General features: G+C 40.3%; 1 protein-coding gene across 4 annotated transcripts in view; it reads left to right on the forward strand.

Annotated features, from left to right (window-relative positions):
* OPTN (optineurin) overlaps window positions 1–21,968 on the forward strand; it is a 60,546-nt gene that overhangs the window by 11,935 nt on the left and 26,643 nt on the right. For all 4 annotated transcript variants that reach the window (XM_046012841.1, XM_046012840.1, XM_046012839.1 and 1 more), the window contains exons 4-10: window positions 1,283–1,465; window positions 3,635–3,708; window positions 5,817–5,951; window positions 13,838–13,940; window positions 15,615–15,730; window positions 17,097–17,246; window positions 17,825–17,918. In XM_046012841.1, the coding sequence (XP_045868797.1) occupies window positions 1,283–1,465; window positions 3,635–3,708; window positions 5,817–5,951; window positions 13,838–13,940; window positions 15,615–15,730; window positions 17,097–17,246; window positions 17,825–17,918 (855 nt within the window). The remainder of the gene's footprint in view (window positions 1–1,282; window positions 1,466–3,634; window positions 3,709–5,816; window positions 5,952–13,837; window positions 13,941–15,614; window positions 15,731–17,096; window positions 17,247–17,824; window positions 17,919–21,968) is intronic.

Below are 21,968 nucleotides of genomic sequence, written 5' to 3' on the forward strand. Positions count from 1 at the left end.
TTTCCCTGCACATCTAACTCTTCAGCTTCACAATGAGTTCTTGTCTCTCAGGCCTGTGGTCGTTTCCTGGCAAGGGAGCACTCCCAGTGAAGCAAGAACATGATCTCACTGGTGTGAGAGATAGTCCCGTGCTGCATATTAATACCTTTCTCTCCAGGTTTCAATATTTCAGGGACCAGCTGGTTTACGTGAATCCTTTTGATGCTTTTTGGTTCTCCTAACAGCCTTTGGGTCTATTTCTGGTTCCTTAGGAAATCTATCACGGAGATGGGTGTGTGTGTGTGTGTGTGTGTGTGTGTGTGTGAGTGTGAGAGAGAGAGAGAGAGAGAATGCTCTGATAATCTCAAGTGTTTATTTCTGGTGGCACCATGCCCATAAACACAATGGTTTCCTGAGGAGGGAATCAGAGAGGCCTCCTAGGTCACAGCTGGAAGGGACCACGGAGACCACTTGGGACCATGTCTTCCTTTATAGGTAAATCTGCTCAGGGTGACATACACAGTGTTTAGAAAAGGGCTGTGGACTGGAAGCTGTTTTCTCTGCTCCCTGATGAAAACACTGCATCTAAACAGACCCTTTCTCTTAAGACTTTATCACAGGTAGTAAGTGTAACAAGAGGAACGCAACACATATTTGGTATTAGTAAATAGGAGTATTTATTCTTTGTGTTGACATAGGCTGAAATTTAATTTTTTTACCTTTCATAGCAGTCCAAATTTTCAGTTTTCTTATTTCTCCCTGGGCTTACTTTTAGCAGCCTAAAAAAAAAAAACCACCAACATAGAGTATAACAGACTGCCTGAGAGAATTTAGGACTTTGCATTGTCTTTACCATTCATGTATCTCGTAATGAGATGTCTTGATGCTTTGACTTCAAACTATACATGACAAGTATGGATAGAGTGAGGGTGGGTCTGCCTTTGTTTGGGAAGAAAAAAGGCAAGGGGTTGATTTGGTAGCTTTTTGTCCTTATTTTCTGAGGTTTTGGACAACTTTACTGTTGTCAAAGTCTGATTGGTTTCTTTCGTGTCATATTATTCTGTAAGCTGAGAAAGCCTTTCTTTCTTGTCATGAGATTATTTTAACTTTATGTTGTTTGAATATAATAAAAGAATGTAAAATCTTCCATTTGAAATGTTGTGTCACAATATATCTCCAAGAAAAGGCTAGAATTTTCTACCGTAAAGTGTAGCTGCCTTGCCAGGGGGTGTGGGAACTCTTGAGTTTGATGACCAGGTGTTAGTTTGATTTGCTCATTCACTTTGCTTCTCATCATTTCCAGGACCCCCCTGGGGACCCCAAAGTCCCCAAGGCAGAAGCAGACCAGGAACTGGAACAGCTGAAGACCCAGGTGGCCTATCTCCAAGCTGAAAAAGCAGATCTGCTGGGGATTGTGTCAGAACTACAGCTCAAACTGAATTCGGGGGGCTCTTCTGAAGACTCCTTTGTTGAAATCAGGATAGCTGTAAGTGTCCTGGTTTTGATTTCATTTTCAGCAAATTACAAAACCTCACCTAGACACCTAGACACCTAGATTACCATCATGTCTTTTCAACACACCAAAGCCAAAGAGGGCAGGAGTTTCAGCATCAATATCACCAAGATAAATTGGCTCTCGTTTTTAAGTATGACATAATCCTAGGGGCGCCTGTGTGACTCAGTGGGTTAATTGTCTGACTCTCTATTTTGGCTCAGGTCCCGATCTCAGGGTTATGAGATCCTGCTTGGATCATGGAGCCTCCTTGGGATTCTCTCTCTCCCTCTGTCCCTACCCTTGCTCGCACATGCGCGCTCTCTCTGTTTCGCTCTCACAAAAAAAAAAGTCCAACACTCATGAGGGCTATCGTGGCTGAAATGGAAGAATACCGATTATCTTTTATGACAAAAGGGATTGGGTTAGTTTTTCTTTTCCTTCCCATAGGTACTGACAAATCAGGTATCTTGTGACTGATCTAAAAAACAAAACAGAAAACACACTTTTCCAGACCAGGTCCTTCACTGTGTCCCACACTGCACTTGGGTGTACGGACTCATGAGAAGATGGGGCAAACTGATGGCTTTAAAATACTTTTTAATAATAGAACCCTCTTTTCAGACAAGCCTTACGAGGAACCTTGGTTTATTAAAAACAAGAAGTGAAGAAAAGAAAGTAGTGCCACTGGGGTTGGGTTGAGGGTTGACCTTGGCTTTGCCCCCGCTTCTAACAGCAGCTGCCTGGGCACCTCCAGGAGCTGAGGGTGAAGCCCTGGGTGTCTGACACGTTTCTGTGGAACCGAAAACGAAGTGAGCTCAGTGAAGTGGCGTGTGCTGGCCTGTTCCTGAGCATATGACGAGTATCTGTGGTGTCTGTGTCTGGAAGCCACAGAGCCACTCTCCTTCATTGCCACCAGAAAATATTAAATGTTGAGGAAGAAAACCCCACAAGGATAAAATCCTCTGTGATACCCACTGGCATGTTAGCTTTATCAGACCGTACATCAGACAGGAAAAAAGAGAGTGTCTCTGAGAGAGAAATATGGACCTTGTAGGTAATGCGTGGGAAGCTTGTAAAAAGCTGAACTCCTGGGCGTGTCAGAATTATTAGCGTGTGACTTTCTTTGCTTTCCAGTTCCTTTGCTGCATTGAAGAGTAGTAGCATGGGGAGATAGCTCTTAGTAATTTTGCCGTCCATGCTCCCTAATAAATCTTCAGGAGCGTTCATAGCAGCCGAAATCAGGAGAATTGAAATACCAAATGGAAAGCACGCTTTGCCAGAGTACCCTTTCTGCAGATGACCAAAGATAATGAAACACATTTTCGATCGAACAGCTTTCACCTTCTCCAAATACCTCGCAAAATTCAGGAAGGCCAAGGAGCATATGAGAAGTTTCCAAACGAGGCTTCTTCCTTTGGGGTGTATGGTGAGCACAATACGCTCCTCCACTCGTCCAATGAGCGACAGTTAGTTTAAGTGTAAACATGCTTTTCTTGCCTTGCTTCTTGTGAACTGGAAAACACTGCCCAAGGTTTAGGAAAAATGTACACAATCAAAATTGTCTAGAACCACCTTTGTTCATGCATTTTCGGAAGACTTTCCTGCTCACTCATTGGAATATTAATGTCTTTCCTATCATTTGACTTCTTGTATGCTTAAATGGCCCATGATGTATACAGATTTTGCTAGGAGCCAGCGTTGTGCTTTGTGAGCTTTGCCCATCGAAAACAGCCTCTTTTTCAACATTGCTTCAGCAGGTTCTGACATTTTGCATTTTAAAGGCCTGTACAGGGAAGCTGGATGGAGGTGTCGCTAGCTCCATGTGACCTTGACTTGGGAAAGAAGGGAACAAACTGCCAAGGAGAGGGAGGAGATACATTTTCATGTGTTCGGGGTCAGGTTGACTGTTCTGGATGAGACATGAATCTTCACACCTTGGCCTAGATATTTATAATCCTGACAGGGTATGCAGAGTAAGGGAAGGGTAGATTCCCATTCCATTTCAATAACCTCATTGAAATATCTCACATTTAAATGTCGGTAGCTTCCTTGGATTTCAGGCCATCAACATTCTTGATCTTACTGCCTTTTTCTCTTTTGATAAAAAATTTGTCTTGCGGACATTATCATGGTAAAGCCCTTTCACTTCTGCCTTTACAGGAAGGAGATGCAGATGTGGCAGTGAGAGAAATCAGGACAAGTCCTGGACCAACAAGAACTGATTCCATTGACACGTATGTGAAAAAGGGCTAGAGCTACTGGACAACCCCTACCCTGCCCCCCGACCGGGCAATCTTGTCACTTGCAGCTCGCCACTGGGAGGTCAAACATCTTGGGCTGCAAAAGTCAATTCTCATTAATTGATGCCAGGACCCTTTTTTGGTTGTTGTTGTCAAGAATTTATTTATTTATTTGAGAGAGAGCACAAGAAGAGGGAGAGGCAGAATAAGAGGAACCAGACTCCCCACCAAGTAGGAAACCTGATGCAGGGCTCGATCCCAGGGCCCTGGGGTCTTGACCTGAGCAGATGGCAGCCATTTAACTGACTGAGCCACCCAGGCGCCCCATGCCAGGACCTTTTAAGAATGTCCGGTTTGAATGCAATTTAGTGTTGCAACCAGGCTGGCAGAGAATAAAAACAACGTATGGTCCCTCTGTGGGCCAACTCAACCCTCACCACTCCGTTTAGAGGTGTTTCATCTCCCATAAGATGAGAAGAGAAGACAAACTTGTTCTTAATCAAAAGACTCATGCTTGCTGATTTGTTTACTGGTGCATCGGGCTCCCTGCTCCACAGGAAGTCTGCTTCTCCCTCTCCCACTCCCCCTGTTTGTGTTCCCTCTGTCAAATAAATAAATAAAATCTTAAAAAAAAAAAAAAGGACGCAGACATCTAGGTGACCTATTCCAAGTAGACATTAGGAAGCAGGCATCTTAAATGGTGGTTGGGGGGGGGGGTGTTGGCAGAAAAGATGGCAGAAGAGCTAGGCATTCACAACTCTCACCTGGAATGGGCCGTTGGCTCATCCCCTGTATGCAAGTTACTGCTGGGTTAGTCTCTTTGAAAGAGACAGTTATTTGAAAATTCATCTAGGAATCTCTTCTCTCGTGGGATTTTAATACCTTTTTTCCCCATAATGTGACAAATGTACTTAGAAAAACAGGCTGTTTCTTTTTTCCCTGTTTTGCTCCCAAGCCCTTGCATCAAATAGAAACTAAGTGTTAGATAATACTCTTTCGTTAAACAGGGCTGTCGGCATAAATGAAAGTTGCTTCCTCGCTTAGCAGTTCCTCAGCTTTCTCCCATCCTGCTGTTTTTATATCGAAAGACTTTCCTGGAAGTGGTGGGAAGGAAGAAGGCCCTGGTTGAAATTTCCAAGCCACTTCCTCTTCATCTATAGCCACCTGCTAAAACCACTTCCTCTTTCAAGCCATAGGTGGTTTTTGTTTTTGTTTTTTTAGGATTTTATTTTTAAGTAATCTCTACATCCAACGTGGGGCTTGAACTCACGACCCCAAGGTGAAGGGACACACGCTCCTCTGACTGAGCCAGCCAGACACCCCAAGCTACAGTTATGTTTTAGTAACTGCTTTCTTACCTCATTTGAAGGGATATTAAGGAGTCAGAGATTGATAACTGGGTGTGGAGTTCAAAGTCAGGAACTGGGATTTAATCTCAGCTGTGTATGAAACGTGTGAACTTGAACGTGAGCATCATTGTGGTCATCCGGGAAGTGTAGCTGTCATACCGGTGGTCCTGGTCTTGTTTGTCATCATCCTGCTTGTTGATATAATCAGATTTCGAAATCAAGGAAAATATTTCACATACCAGTGGTGCTTACATTTCTCTGCTATAGTTATTTGAAATCAAAAACAAAAAGTACATTCTTCTCTTGACCTGAGAATATCAAGTTGGAGAAAGGTCAGCAGTCCGGGTGTTGCCAGGCAGCACACGTGTTAATGTACTTTGTATGACTGTGGTCCTCTTTGAGGCTAGTTCTCTAGGAAGGCTGGGCACCAGAAACCAGGGCCATCTCTGCTCCACCATTCATGGGGGTTCTGGGGTCTAATGTAGTGGTCACACTGGCTATTTGGAGGAAGCGAGCGTGTACAGTGCAAGGCGAGGCTACCTGAGAGTCCCCATGCCCCCCTTTCCTGGACAGTGTGGAGGAGGGTGAACCTGGTGGTCTCAGGCCAGCTGTGTTTGGTCTGTAGATGAGAATTATTTGGAGAGTGTTCTGAAAAGTAGTTCCTTTACGTTGGTTTCAGTTACTTTCTTAGACACTTCGACATTTGTGTTTTCTGATGAAAACCTTTTAATCTTTATTCTGTTCTTCATACAGGAACAAATCTACAGAAAGTGCCAGGAATTATTTGGAATTTGAGAAATTAACTGTGAGCCAGCTCCTGCTTTGTCTAAGGGAGGAAAACCAGAAGGTAGAGAAGCTTGGAATTGCACTCAAGGAAGCCAAAGAAAGGTATGAAATAGGTAACTTGAAATATGCATACATTGCTTTTTTTAACAGCTTTATGAAGATAAAATTAAGACATCAGATAATCCATGCATTTAACGTATACATTTCAGTATAGTTTAAAATATTCTCAGTTATGTAGCCATAACCACATTACAATTCTGGAACATTTTTTTTCCCAAGTAAGAAACCCAGTACCTGTTAACACTGATCCCTCATTCCTTCCAGCAGTCTGTTCTCTGTCTCCACAGATTTGCCTCTTCTGGACATTTCATCCAAATGGAACCATATGATATGTGGTCTTTTGTGGTCGACTGACTTTATTTAGCAGCATGTTTTCAGAGGTCATCCACATTGTAGCACAAATCAATTCTGCATTTCCTTTTTGTTGCCAAATAATAGTCCATTGTGTGACTAGTCAGTATTTTGCTTATTCAGCAATTGAACATTTTGGTTCCCACTTTTTATCTATTGTGAATAATGTTTGCTGTAAACATTCTTGCACAACTTTTTGTGTGGATGTATTTTTTTAATCCTCCAGGGGTATATACGCAGGAGTGGGATTGCTGGGCTGTTGGCATCTCTCTGTTGAATGGTTTGAGGAGCTACCAAACTGTTTCCTGCAGTAGCTGCGCCATTTTATGTTTGAAGGTTCTGCTTTTCTCCACGTCCTCTTTCACACTTGTAATTGTCTGCCTTCTTGATGACAGCCATCCTCGTGAATGTAAAGTGGTGTCTCGTTGTGATTTTGATTTCATTTTCCTAATGACTGATAATGTTGAGCATCTTTTCATGTTGGTCATTCGTATATCATCTTTGAAAATATCTATTGAAATCCTTTGCCCATTTAAAAAAATTGGATTGCCTTTTTTTAAAAAATTTATTTATTTATTTTTATTTGTTTATTTACAGCATAACAGTGTTCATTGTTTTGGCATCACACCCAGTGCTCCATGCAGTACGTGCCCTCCCTATTACCCACCACCTGGTTCCTCAACCTCCCACCCCCGCCCCCCCCCCCCCCACCGCCCCTTCATAACCCTCTGGTTGTTTTTCAGAGTCCATAGTCTCTCATGGTTCATCTCCCCTTCCAGTTTCCTTCAACTCCCTCTCCTCTCCATCTCCCCATGTCCTCCATGTTATTTGTTATGCTCCACAAATAAGTGAGACCATATGATACTTGACTCTCTCTGCTTGACTTATTTCGCTCAGCATAATTTCTTCCAGTCCTGTCCATGTTGCTACAAAAGTTGGGTATTCATCCTTTCTGATGGAGACATAATACTCCATTGTGTATATTTATTGCTGAGTCCTAAGAGTTCATTATATATTCTAGATGCAAATCCTTTTTGAGGGTATATGATTTGCAAATATTTTCTCCCATTCTGTGAATTACCTCTTTACCTCCTGGGCACTTTTATTGGCAGCATAAATTTTTTTATTTTGATGTAGTCCACTTTATCCCTTTTTCTTTTGTCGCTTGTGCTTTTGATGTTGTGTCTAATGAACCATTGACCAACCCAGGGTCACAAAGATTCACTGTTTTCTTCTAAGAGCTTTATCATTTTAGCCCTTACAGTCAGGTCTCTGATCCATTTTGAGTTCATTTGTGTGTATTGTGTGAGGTCGGGGTCCAACTTCTTTCTTTTGTGTGTGGTTATCCAGTCGCCTTAACACCATTTGTTGAAAAGACCATTCTTTCCATCAGTGAACTGCCTTGGCACCCTTGGTATAAATCAGTTAGCCATGCATGTAAAGATTAATTTCTAAACCTTCAATTTTATTCCTTTGATCTATATGCTTATCCTTTTCTAATGCTACACTGTCTTGATTACTACAGTTAAATTTTGAAATCAGGAAGTGTGGGTTCTTAAACATTGAAAGATTGTGTTGGCTATCCTGGGTTTCTTGCTTTTCTGTATAAATCTTAGGATAAATTGGTTAATTTCTGGTTTAAAAAAAAAAAGCCAGCTGGGATTTTGTTAGGGATTGCATTGAATCTGGAGTTCAGTTTGGGGAGCATTGCCATCTTAACAACATTAAATCTTCTGATCCATGAAGGATAACCCACAGATTTCATGAGGTCATCTGTAATGTATTTCAATGATGTTTTGTCATTTTTGGTATACAGGTCTTAAATTAGTTTTCAAAATTTGTTACTATGATTTCTAGTCTTTTTAGCCCTCTTATACATGAAATTGTTTTTTAAATTTCTTTTTTGGAGTATTCCTTGCTAGTGTGTAGAAATACCACTTACTTTTTTGTATATTGCGCATTGATATTGTATCCTGAAACCTTGCTAGAACTCATGTAATAGCCCTAATAGTTTTTTAGTGGATTCCTTAGGATTTTCTTCATACAAGATCATGTCCTATACAAAGGAATAGTGTTCTCTCTTCCTTACCAGGAAGGGTACCTTGTATTTCTTTTTCTTGTGTGATTTCCCTGGCTAGAATCTCTAGCACAATGTTAAGTGAAGTGGAGAAAGCAGACATGCTTGTCTTAGGGGGGAAGGCTTCAACCTTTCACCATCAAGTATGATGTTAGCTGCAAGTTTTCATAGATGCTTTTTTTATCAGGTTGAGAAGCTCCCTTCTATTTCTAGTTTGTTGTGCTTTTTATCATGAAGGGTTTTGGATTTTGTGAAATGCTTTTTCCATGTCTATGGGGACAACTAATGGTTTTTTAAACTTCTGTTAATATATATTGCAGGGGCGCCTGAGTGGCACAGTGGGTTAAGCCTCTGCCTTCGGCTCTCTCTCTCTGCCTGCCTTTCTGCCTACTTGTGATCTTTCTCTCTCTGTCAAATGAATAAATAAAATCTTTTTTAAAAAATATGATATATTGCAGTGATTGATTTTCATGTGTTAAACCAACCTTTCATTCCTGGGTAAATCCACCTGGCTGTATAATCCTTTCTATATCTTGCTCGTTTAGGTCACTAAAATTTTGTTAAGGTTTTTACATCTTTATTCATAAGTTGTATCAGTCCATAGTTTTCTTTCCTTGTAATGTCTTTGTCTGGTTTTGGTGTAAAGGAAATACAGGCCTCATAGAATATGGTTTTTATGGGAACACACACACACACACACTTTGGGATAAAATTCATGCACTGTAGAGTTGTGAAGTCAATGAATTTCTATGTGCAAATGCACTTTTAAGAAATGCAAAGTGCTAAACCATGTAGGATATGGGAGAGGTTATGCAATAGTTTTAAGGTTCCAGCAATTGCAACATTTAATCGTAAATATACTATGACATCATTGATTCTCTCAGACATTATAAATGGCTTATTAATCTTAAAATTATAACATTGTGAGAAGCACTAACTGAAGCAGTTTACATCTGAAGATTTATTTATTTTAGAGAGGGAGGCGGGAGGGGCTAAGGGAGAGCAAGAGACAGAGACTCAAGCAGACTCTACCCTGAGCGTGGAGCCCAGGGCAGGACTCAGTCTCACAATCCTGAGATCAGGACTTGAGCTGAAACCAAGAGTAGGATGCTTAACCAACTGCACCATCCAGGCGCTCCTGAAACAGTTTAAATTTTCAACTATAGAAAGATCTTTTCTCAAATATGAAACATAAGTTCCTTATTCAGATGAGGTTAATTAACCTGGAAGACACATCGGCTTTGGTCCAATGACTGATTTCATGATCAGCGCATTTCAAAAAGTGCAGAGGGCACGCCAGCTCTGAATCTTACATGTTTACACCATATCCTCCTGTTGTCCCTTAGAAAATTTCAAGGGTTGACTTCTAGGAGACTAGTAGCATGTATTCTAATGGAGCAAAATACTCATCCTGTCTTTTCGACAAATCCTAAGACATAGTAACAATGCATAGATAGATAAATAAAAGCACTCTTTTTATACCTTAGTTACCAAGCTAGTTTTTAAAGGGAAAATGTTATCCTTTGAAGGAGACCTTTACGAGCCATGAATAATCAGTGTGTTTATATTTTGTAGGCACTTTTACCCCTCCTGTATTCTGCACACCATTCTCAGAAGTCAAGTTGAGCCAGTAATTCATTTGTACTTAGACAACATGATTAGCTTTCATGATGAAAGTGTCAACTTAGGAATTTACTAATTATACCTCCTCATCATTCATATGATATATATAATTCCTGCTTTCAGAATAATCACAGCCTTCTCCCTGAAGCGATAGTTCTTCGGATGGCCCTAGGAAGTCAGGCATGCTTTTGAGATGGCTGTGTTTAGTCTCCCACCTTGAGCACCTAGAAAGGGTTGCTTTCTCAATAGCATTAAATCTACATTCTTTGAGCCAGCCCTCTCTCCGTATTTAACAACTGGTAAGTCAACAGACTCATGCTCTCTGGGTGGGTATCAGGATGATGATTTCGCCCTCACTATGGCAGAACTGAAAACCAAGAAATAAAATCCCTGATATATGGACAGCCTGGCTTGTACATGCTGTATAGGATATGATGAAAACACATCTCAAGACCTAACATGTCTCTTTCTCAAACAAGTGAGTGTTCAACTGTTTTCATTAATCATGTCAAATAGGGATATAGACAGCATGAAATTTATTCTGGAAACTCTTAGGAGATTTGTGGGAAGGAGACTGTAGATCTGTCTTTTTCTTTCCCTCACTGTTTTCCAGGATTCATATTTCATGTTATTTGTACTTTCTTAACAAATTTAAACTGACAGCAAGTAAAAAGGAGGAAAGTGTAGGAAGTGTGGCTCATGAGAGTCAAGAAGTAGCAGGGGGGACGCCTGGGTGGCTCAGTTGGTTAAGCGGCTGCCTTCGGCTCAGGTCATGATCCCAGTATACTGGGATCGAGTCCCACATCGGGCTCCGTGCTTGGCGGGGAGCCTGCTTCTCTCTCTGTCTCTGCCTGCCACTCTGTCTGCCTGTGCCCACTCTCGCTCTCTCTCTGATAAATAAATTAAAAAAAAAAAAAAGAAGTAGCAGAGAAAGTCAGTCCAAGATGAAAATTTGCCCTAGAAAAGTAAGATAAATGATTATTCAAAAGTAGATCAGAACCCTGGGTCATACATGAGTGGCATGAAAAAGACCCATCCATCAACTCCACACCAGCTGGCTCTTACCCCATTTATCTGGCTTAACCCAAAATAGTGTCTGTGCACTAGTTAGGTTTGGCAATTTGTGACGGTTGTGACCATTTTGATATTTCCCTCCATGCACCAGGCTTAAATTGCTACTGAGTTGTCCCCCTATTGTGAGCACAATCTATTGACCTCCCATTGCACACACAGATGCCTATGGACCCAACTTACCTGCCCCACCTTCAAAATTGGCTATACTGAAATTTAGTTAGGTAACTACTTGGCATTTTATGTTATTAGGAGCACCCAGGGAGTACTCAGTTGAGCTCTGCTCTGTGCCTTGAACACCTTTCCTTTTTTTATACAACGTTTTTTTCTTACTTCTGTGCATAATTACATCTTTAATATTTGCTTAGTTTCCCTATACTCTTCCTCAATGAGGAAATCTCTCTGATGCATTCAGGCATGTTAGTAGTCCAGTCATATTCTCTCTGGAGAATACTTGCTTTCTAGGTCCTGCCTCATGGCACTCATCTTGGCGTCTCCCTTTGCCTTCACCCTGAGGAATTCCTTCAGCTCTCCTGTGTTCCATCACCTGTTTCCTGAATCCAACACCTTTTCTACTCTTTTAAAATGTTGTTATTGTTGTTTTTCTCAAACAAAGCTTATCATATTTCCACTAACTGACTGAAAAAGAATATGAGGATAGTATATTTTCTTAGACCTGCATATCTAAAAATCTCTCCTTCTGCCTTTATACTTCATGGATAGTTGGGCTAGGTATAGAATTCCATTATCAGATATAATTTTTCCTCCACATTTCAAAAGCTTTGCTTCATTGTGTACTAGCTTCTGGTGTTAATGCTAAAAAGACCTTCTGCCATTCTGGCTCCTCATCTTTGGGGATGAGACTTCTCACATGCTTTGGTGTGAGCCTGTTTTTCATCTGTTCTGGACACTCTTGGGATCTTTCATTCTGCAAACTCATGTCCTTCAGTTCTTGAGAGATGATCTTGAATTAATTTAGTGATGATCTCTTACCCTCAATTGTCTTTTTCTCTCTTTATAGGAGTACTATTTTTTTTTTAAGATTTTATTTATTTATTTGACAGAGAGAGAGATCACAAGTAGGCAGAGAGGCAGGCAGAGAGAGAGGAGGAAGCAGTCTCCCTGCAGAGCAGAGAGCCCGATGCGGGGCTCGATCCCAGGACCCTGAGATCATGACCCGAGCCGAAGGCAGCGGCTTAATCCACTGAGCCACCCAGGCGCCCCAGTACTATTTTTTTTTTAATTGGATCTCCTCTAATTTTCTTAACTCTTTGTTCCTTTTCTATGTCTCTCCCTTTTTCTCCTTTCTGATAAATTTGATCAACTTTCATCTTCCCTTTTTTTGTGGAGGAGAACCTGAGTATTCGTTTTTTATTGTGTTCCATTTTTTTGTGGTTGTAATGTTTCCTTATCTCTCTAATGATCTTAATGATATTTTTGACATTTATTTCTCTGCTGGGATATTCTGTTTTCAGTAAATTACTTTTTTCTGTTTCTTATTAAGATTTTCTTTACATGTCTAGTAATCTTGGCTGTTTGATCAGATTTAGCAGGATTACAGGGCATTAGAAACTGATTGAAGCTCTCAGTGCACATCTAGAGAGATCTGGCTTGGAGGTTTCCTTGGGGAAGCGCTGTGCCAGAAACTTTCAGTCTTTTCCCTTATCCTGCTTACATAGTCCAGAGGATACTCATCCAGCCAAAAATGCCTGGAGGGCATTTCTCAAATGTGGAGGTTCTTGAGAGGAGTAAAAGAAGGTGGCTGAGGGTCTTAATGTTCTGTGTGTAAGTTCCCCTTATAGAAGAACCGTTATCTCATCTCTGACTAATGTCTGAACCCAGAAAGCCCTCATTTTGTGATATTCTGGACCCTCTTTTTTTTTAAAGTAGACTCCACACCCAAGGTAGAGCCCAACATGGGGCAGAATTCATGACCCTGATGAGATCAAGAGTTGACGCCCAACTGACTGAGCCTCCCAGGCATCACTTCCAGTCCCTCTTAAACAGGCCTCACCTTTGTCCCCACATCCAGAGGTACCTGGTGTCACTGACTCCTGAGCCTTCTACTTCCCACAGTGTCAATTAGGTTATGTCTTGGCTTTCCCTAATGTTGACTTCAGCAGCCTTACTGGGCTGCCAAGTCAGTTCCCACTCATTGCCCTGCTCCCCAAATCTTCATGCTGTTATTTCCTCTCCCTTTCTCTTTGTTCTTGTATGTAGATAGCTTTTTAAAAGTCATTTTGGTGGAGTACAGGGTGGCAGAAAAATTATGTGCATATATTCAGTTCACTGTCATTAACGAAAAATCTCTTCTTGTTTCATTTGCCTTGGGCTGGCTTTCATGTGGTTATGATTCACTGTAAGGATTTCAGTACATTTGTTTGTTTTTTAGGACTTGTGAACTTAGATGGGTCCAAAAAGGCTTCCTTTCTCTGCTGGATCTTTATAAAGGGATGCATACTCATGTAACACACACGCACACATGTACATACAACAAAGACACAGATTTTTAAAATATTTCTGTGTATTACTGTACATGGAAAGAGGCAGTTTTTGTAAGTGTTTGGTGTGATTTATGCCCATCTTTTATCTCTGCATGAATTCATCCCTTAAATCACATATAGCCAATTTTAGGATGAGAGCTAAACCCAAAAAGGTTATTATATAATATAGCAAATACAGAGAGATTTTGAAATCCCTGATCTTTCATCCAGATTTCAGACAGTGTTGTTTTTGGTGCTTCTGCAATTGCTGTTCCTGTTGAAGCCGAAGACAAAGTAATTTTTCCATATTCTGTATTTTTCAGAGTTTCATATTTTGAAAAGAAAGCCAGTGATCATTCTGACATTGAGACCCAGACAGAGGGGAGCAAAGAAAAAGAGAAAGAAGAGGAGAAAGGCCCTGAAACTGTACGTACTCGGGTTCTAAGGCTGCTGTCACACCCCTGATAGACCTAAGAGTCATACCTGAAGTAGAGTCTTGTGCTATGTCATTAGATTTAGAAATAGAAATAATCAAAATGTTGGATGTATTATATTCTGTTTCTCTCATATTTCCTTGACCTGATTCAAATTTCATCCATAGTAAATTATAGTGAGATGTGTTCCTATCCCAGTGATTCTAGGGAATCACACCTCTATATCTTTTTTTTTTTTAAGGTAGATTTATTTATTTTAGAGAGCAAGAGCATGCATGCACGAGTGAGGGGAGAGGCAGAGAGGAAGGGAGAAAGAGAATCCAAAGCAGACTGCCCGTGGAGAGCAGAACCCGACACAGGGCTCCCATCTCATGACCCTGGGATCGGGACCCCAGCCAAAATCAAGAGTCAGAAGCCCAACCGACTGAACCACCTAGGCTCTATCCCTTCTTGGCTGATTTTCTCTCCTAACTTTGTGAGTGAACAGGCCGTGTAGTGGAGAAGGAATTTTGCCCACTTTATAATGAGATTATTTGAGAATATGACCCAGAAACTTGAGATAGAATTGAAAGATCTTGGGTCTCCCCACTACTGGTTTGAATGAAATAGTTTGAATGCAAAGGTTGTTTCTGTAGCCAGTGTTCTGTGGCACCTCAGAGCTGTGCCCTAGAGTCTGTCACTCAGTCTTAAGCTTAGGGAGGGTGGATGAAGGCAGAAAGTTGTAAGAGCTGTAGTCATCCATATGAAAGACATTTATATAAGATGCTCACTGTAGCCAATTCATTTATTCAAGAAATAGATGTTGAATGTCTACTGTATGCCATGCTCTGGGCTGAGTTTCCTACTTCAAGAGACTGGAGAACACTGAAAACACTGAGATGAAGAGACAACCCGGGAGTCATAGTGCACTGTGGACTAAAGCCAATTTGACAACCGGTAGTAGAAGAGTACTGAGATTTCCAAGGCACCATAAAGCTCACTGACAGCCATTCTGGAGCTGCCAGGAAAAACTCGGTTCAGTGAAAAGAGTGGAGTAAACTAGAAACATAAATCAGCCAAGGACTATGAGCATAAGCTGCTCTCTGGGTAAATTAGATTATGCTTTGACTCCGCTGTGCTCTCTGATCCCCTGAACTGTGATCAGGATTAAGTGAGGTCTGACAAAGGGTGAGCAGAGACTAGCAAAACCTAGAACCTTAACGTCTGGGAGTGTTTGTGTGAATTTTGGCCCCTACAAGTCTTAAGAGTGTATGTTCTTGGGTTGCCAGAATCAAAAAGGAGACAATTCTTCTACCCTTTAAATAAACTACACACATGTCTATTGGAAAAAAAAAAAAGATGATAAAGTCATTATCACAGTGCATCCAAATTGATCAGTTATGTAAGAAAAACTGTTTTATATATAAATATCGCCATATGTTTGTAAGTTACATATTATGAAACATAAAATGTTACATATGATTAGTAAACGTAGACATATAAGGAAACAGAGTTGTAGCTAAAACATTTCTTTTCATGGAAGATATTTGTGGTATTAATTGTCAAAAGTGTAATCAATTCACCAGTCTTAGTTGGACAATGATGGTTCACACAGTTTTCTCACAAAAAGGTTCATTTAGTCTGGATCCAAATCACATGTGCGTGTTTGGGATTTCCTGAATGACAGGTTGGAAGTGAAGTGGAGACATTGAACCTTCAGGTGACGACTCTATTTAAGGAGCTTCAAGAGGCTCATACGAAACTCAGTGAGGCTGAGCTAATGAAGAAGAGACTTCAAGAGAAGTAAGAATGAGAGATGAATTCTATTTTCTTTAGAAAATGGACATTTTTACAAAATATATTACTATGTAAAAACATAGTTTCATTACTGTGCTACTAAAAGAAAAATAGAAACCTAATTAAAATATGAATTCAGCAAAGACTAATGACTAGATTAACGTACAGGTTCATTTATAAATATGAAATACTTGTAATGTGGGGGAACGGGGCCCAGGGAAATCTGATTCTGCTGCTCCGGGATGTTGGTTACGAATGCTATAGCCTATGGGATGACCTCTTAAAAAAAAAGCAGTAAGCCAGATTTCCTGTGGCTTACCTGAGCTGACAATATTGATGTAAGCAAACATAAATGAAGCTGCAAAGAGAAAGAAGAACTTCAGGGAGATTTATTGAGGAAAAAGAATTCATTTTTAATCAATTATGAAGGCTAATATTTAAATTCAGAGCTTTGTGTTTGTTTGTTTTTCTTAATGTAGCAATTTACCTCAAATTTTAAAAAGCTAAGTTGATGTTGTTCTTTTGGATTAGTTGGCAAACATAAATCCAGTTCAATACATGAGCATGTGTTGCCTTAGAGTTATGCTTACCAAGGCTCTACCGTCTTACGGTAATCAGGCAGAGCATAGCAGCTAAAGCTAAGGACTTTGGACAAACAGGCTTAGTTGAAACATGGATCTAGAATTTATTTGTGGTATTACCTTGGGCAAGTTATTTATTTAACCTCTCTGAGCCCTAGTTTTATCATTTGTAAAATCTGTGTCATTATCCCTACCTTGTAATGTATTGAGAGGTTTACCATGCTTGGTGTTAATGCCTTGCTATTAGGAACCTGTGGTTCATGTTTCCTATTATTATATTGAAATTCTCTTTCTGATCTTTAAGAGACCTTAAACACTTCCTTTTCCCTTATTGAATCTTTGGACATATTCTTTGCGCATTTTGACAGAACCCACACTTCTCAAAATACTGAAGATACCCATGGGTGAAAAGCACCTTTAGCCAATTACTACTTTGGTCTGTGTTGAAGAACAAAAATATACTTGCATGATTACTTAATGCCATTATTCCATAGCTTCTGTGACCTTAGATCTGTACTTTTTTTTTTTTTAATGTTAAGCATAAGGGTTCAGGAATACGTAAATTTCTTTTCCAAAAAAAGGTCTGTATTTTTTTAATGTTTAGTCATGAGGGTTTAGAAATATTATTTGCTTCTAGTAAAGAAGCAAGGAGGATAAAATATTTTTTTGCACCATTAAATCGTTGAAAATGGCAATCCTAAATTTCTTTGTGTTTGCTACATAATCTTGGGTTTGGTTTAAAAGCCACTGCGAAATGAAGGAGTATTGTTTTTCCTCATGATCTTTCGTAGATGTCAGTCCCTTGAAAGGAAAAATTCTGCAATCCCTTCAGAGCTGAATGAAAAGCAAGAGCTTGTTTATAACAACAAAAAGTTGGAGCTACAAGTGGAAAGCATGAAATCAGAAATCAAAATGGAGCAAGCTAAAACTGAAGAGGAAAAGTGAGTATGCCCCGGCTGAATGACCACTTGCTAGAAGAAGGTAGAAGAGCACTTTCATAAGATTGGAATTAGGATTTAGAATAAGTTTAAAATTTTTCTCTTTTATGTATTTGAAGGGGGTACCAGGAGACTTCTCTGAAAAGTTAAAATTTGTTCTATTATAACAAAATGATTAAATTACTTGTAATCTATGCTGATTTTTTAAAAAGATTTTATTTATTTATTTGGCAGGGAGAGGTCACAAGTAGGCAGAGAGGCAGGCAGAGAGAAAGAGGAGGAAGCAGGCTCCCCGCTGAGCAGAGAGCCTGATGCAGGGCTCGATCCCAGGACCCTGAGATCATGACCTGAGCCGAAGGCAGAGGCTTAACCCACTGAGCCACCCAGGCGCCTGTGTTTTTTTTTTTGAAAGATTGTTTTCTTTGAGAGTAAAAAAAAAAAAAAAAAGACTGGCAAATAGTGGAATGGTAAAGGTAGGAGAGAAGATTTTGCTAGTCGAGTTTTCAGAAGAAGGTGGGAAAGCAAGACTAAGTTTTTATATTTTCTCCCAAAATTCCATTTCTTAATTTTTTTTTAAACAGGTCCAAGTTAGCTACTCTTCAGTTGACCCATAACAAGCTTCTTCAAGAATACAATAATTCATTGAGAACACTGGAGGAACTGAAAAGGAAAGAGGTACTAATAGAAAAAAATGACTTTCATAGCCTCATAAGGAACAGAAACTATAAACATTTTTATATGCAAAATAGTTGTGTTAATCCTTAACTGGCTCTGGTTTCAAAGGTGGTTCTTCGGTTTATAATTGATTTCTTATGTCTAAGTGTGTAGAGCTTCTGAGGTTCCCCCAGTGTATAATGTGCTTTATAAAATGCTTTTAGCATTTCTTTTTTTAAATATTTATTTATGTAGTTATTATTTGAGAGAGAGAGAGAGAGTGTGGAGGGGCATGGTGGGACAGGGCAGAGGGAGAGGGAGAGAGAGAATATCAAGCAGATTCCTGATGAGCATGGAGCCCAACTCAGGGCTCTATCCCAGGACCCTGAGATCATGACCTGAGCCAAAACCAAGAGCTGGACCCTTAACCAACTGAGCCGCCCAGATGCTGCAGCTTTTAGCATTTCTAACAGTGGGTGGGTTCGTAGGAGAGCTACCAGCATGGGTTCCCAAGTGACCAGTGTACAGTGAGACTATGCGTGGCCACTGGAGGGGTTGTCTCCATGGAGCTGTTACAGGGCTAGCTTGCTGCTGCCAGTGACCTTGAGACCCTGGACTCACCGGACTGCAACTTACATTAGTATAACACCAGCAAGAAGTGGCAGTTTAAAAATGGGAAGATGTGTGAGATGATAGGTGTGCCTGTTAACCTGGTGGGGGGAACCCTCTCACACTGTATATGCATATCAAATTGTTACATTGTTCACTTTAAATATAATTTAGTTTGTCAGTTTTACTTGGATAAAGCTGGGATAAATGAGTAAAGATCATGGATGCTTTGAATTAGAAGGGTCTTTGAGTTTATATGCTTGTAAATGGACTCTTTGTTTCCTTTTTTTTTTTTTAAGTTTTATTTATTTTGAGAGAGAGAGAGAGAATCTTTTTTTTTGTTGGGAGATAATAAGCTATTTATTTTTTTTTCCATTTTATTTATTTTTTCAGCGTAAAAGTATTCATTCTTTTTGCACAACACCCAGTGCTCCATGCAAAACGTGCCCTCCCCATTACCCACCACCTGTTCCCCCAACCTCCCACCCCTGACCCTTCAAAACCCTCAGGTTGCCCCAACCTCTCACCCCTGACCCTTCAAAACCCTCAGGTTGTTTTTCAGAGTCCATAGTCTCTTATGGTTCACCTCCCCTCCCCAATGTCCATAGCCCGCTCCCCTTCTCCCAATCCCACCTCCCCCCAGCAACCCCCAGTTTGTTTTGTGAGATTAAGAGTCATTTATGGTTTGTCTCCCTCCCAATCCCATCTTGTTTCATTGATTCTTCTCCTATCCCCCTACCCCCCCATGTTGCTTCTCCATGTCCTCATATCAGGGAGATCATATGATAGTTGTCTTTCTCCGATTGACTTATTTCACTAAGCATGATACGCTCTAGTTCCATCCACGTCGTCACAAATGGCAAGATTTCATTTCTTTTGATGGCTGCATAGTATTCCATTGTGTATATATACCACATCTTCTCTATCCATTCATCTGTTGATGGACATCTAGGTTCTTTCCATAGTCTGGCTATTGTAGACATTGCTGCTATAAACATTCGGGTACACGTGCCCCTTCGGATGACTATGTTTGTATCTTTAGGGTAAATACCCAGTAGTGCAATTGCTGGGTCATAGGGTAGTTCTATTTTCAACATTTTGAGGAACCTCCATGTTGTTTTCCAGAGTGGTTGCACCAGCTTGCATTCCCACCCACAGTGGAGGAGGGTTCCCCTTTCTCCGCATCCTCTCCAGCATCTGTCATTTCCTGACTTGTTAATTTTAGCCATCCTGACTGGTGTGAGGTGATATCTCATTGTGGTTTTGATTTGTATTTCCCTGATGCCGAGTGATGTGGAGCACTTTTTCATGTGTCTGTTGGCCATCTGGATGTCTTCTTTGCAGAAATGTCTGTTCATGTCCTCTGCCCATTTCTTGATTGGATTGTTTGTTCTTTGGGTGTTGAGTTTGCTAAGTTCCTTATAGATTTTGGATACTAGCCCTTTATCTGATATGTCGTTTGCAAATATCTTCTCCCATTCTGTCAGTTGTCTTTTGGTTTTGTTAACTGTTTCCTTTGCTGTGCAAAAGCTTTTGATCTTGATGAAATCCCAATAGTTCATTTTTGCCCTTGCTTCCCTTGCCTTTGCCGTTGTTCCTAGGAAGATGTTGCTACGGCTGAGGTCGAAGAGGTTGCTGCCTGCATTCTCCTCAAGGATTTTGATGGATTCCTTTCTCACATTGAGGTCCTTCATCCATTTGGAGTCTATTTTCGTGTGTGGTGTAAGGAAGTGGTCCAATTTCATTTTTCTGCATGTGGCTGTCCAATTTTCCCAGCACCATTTATTGAAGAGGCTGTCTTTTTTCCATTGGACATTCTTTCCTGCTTTGTCGAAGATGAGTTGACCATAGAGTTGAGGGTCGATTTCTGGGCTCTCTATTCTGTTCCACTGATCTATGTGTCTGTTTTTGTGCCAGTACCATGCTGTCTTGATGATGACAGCTTTGTAATAGAGCTTGAAGTCCGGAATGGTGATGCCACCAACTTTGCCTTTCTTTTTCAATATTCCTTTGGCTATTCGAGGTCTTTTCTGGTTCCATATAAATTTGAGGATTATTTGTTCCATTTCTTTGAAAAAAATGGACGGTATTTTGATAGGGATTGCATTAAATGTGTAGATTGCTTTAGGTAGCATGGACATTTTCACCAATATTTATTCTTCCAATCCAGGAGCATGGAACATTTTTCCATTTTTTTGTGTCTTCCTCAATTTCTTTCATGAGTACTTTATAATTTTCTGTGTATAGATTCTTAGTCTCTTTGGTTAGGTTTATTCCTAGGTATCTTATAGTTTTGGGTACAATTGTAAATGGGATTGACTCCTTAATTTCTCTTTCTTCTGTCTTGTTGTTGGTGTACAGAAATGCAACTGATTTCTGTGCATTGATTTTATATCCTGACACTTTACTGAATTCCTGTACAAGTTCTAGCAGTTTTGGAGTGGAATCTTTTGGGTTTTCCACATATAGTATCATATCATCTGCGAAGAGTGATAGTTTGACTTCTTCTTTACCAATTTGGATGCCTTTAATTTCTTTTTGTTGTCTGATTGCTGAGGCTAGGACTTCTAGTACTGTGTTGAATAGCAGTGGTGATAATGGACATCCCTGCCGTGTTCCTGACCTTAGCGGAAAAGCTTTCAGTTTTTCTCCATTGAGAATGATATTTGCGGTGGGTTTTTCATAGATGGCTTTGATAATATTGAGGTATGTGCCCTCTATCCCTACACTTTGAAGAGTTTTGATCAGGAAGGGATGCTGTACTTTGTCAAATGCTTTTTCAGCATCTATGGAGAGTATCATATGGTTCTTGTTCTTTCTTTTATTAATGTGTTCTATCACAGTGATTGATTTGCGGATGTTGAACCAACCCTGCAGCCCTGGAATAAATCCCACTTGATCGTGGTGAATAATCCTTTTAATGTACTGTTGAAACCTATTGGCTAGTATTTTGGCGAGAATTTTTGCGTCTGTGTTCATCAAGGATATTGGTCTGTAGTTCTCTTTTTTGGTGGGATCCTTGTCTGGTTTTGGGATCAAGGTGATGCTGGCCTCATAAAATGAGTTTGGAAGTTTTCCTTCCATTTCTATTTTTTGGAACAGTTTCAGGAGAATAGGAATTAGTTCTTCTTTGAATGTTTGGTAGAATTCCCCTGGGAAGCCGTCTGGCCCAGGGCTTTTGTTTGTTTGGAGATTTTTGATGACTGTTTCAATCTCCTTACTGGTTATGGGCCTGTTCAGGTTTTCTATTTCTTCCTGGTTCAGTTGTGGTAGTTTATATGTCTCTAGGAATGCATCCATTTCTTCCAGATTGTCCAATTTGTTTGCATAGAGTTGCTCATAGTATGTTCTTATAATTGTCTGTATTTCTTTGGTGTTAGTTGTGATCTCTCCTCTTTCATTCATGATTTTATTGATTTGGGTCCTTTCTCTTTTCTTTTTGATGAGTCTGGCCAGGGGTTT

This window comes from Meles meles, chromosome 7, assembly GCF_922984935.1.
Source record: "Meles meles chromosome 7, mMelMel3.1 paternal haplotype, whole genome shotgun sequence".
Taxonomy (NCBI): Eukaryota; Metazoa; Chordata; class Mammalia; order Carnivora; family Mustelidae; genus Meles; species Meles meles.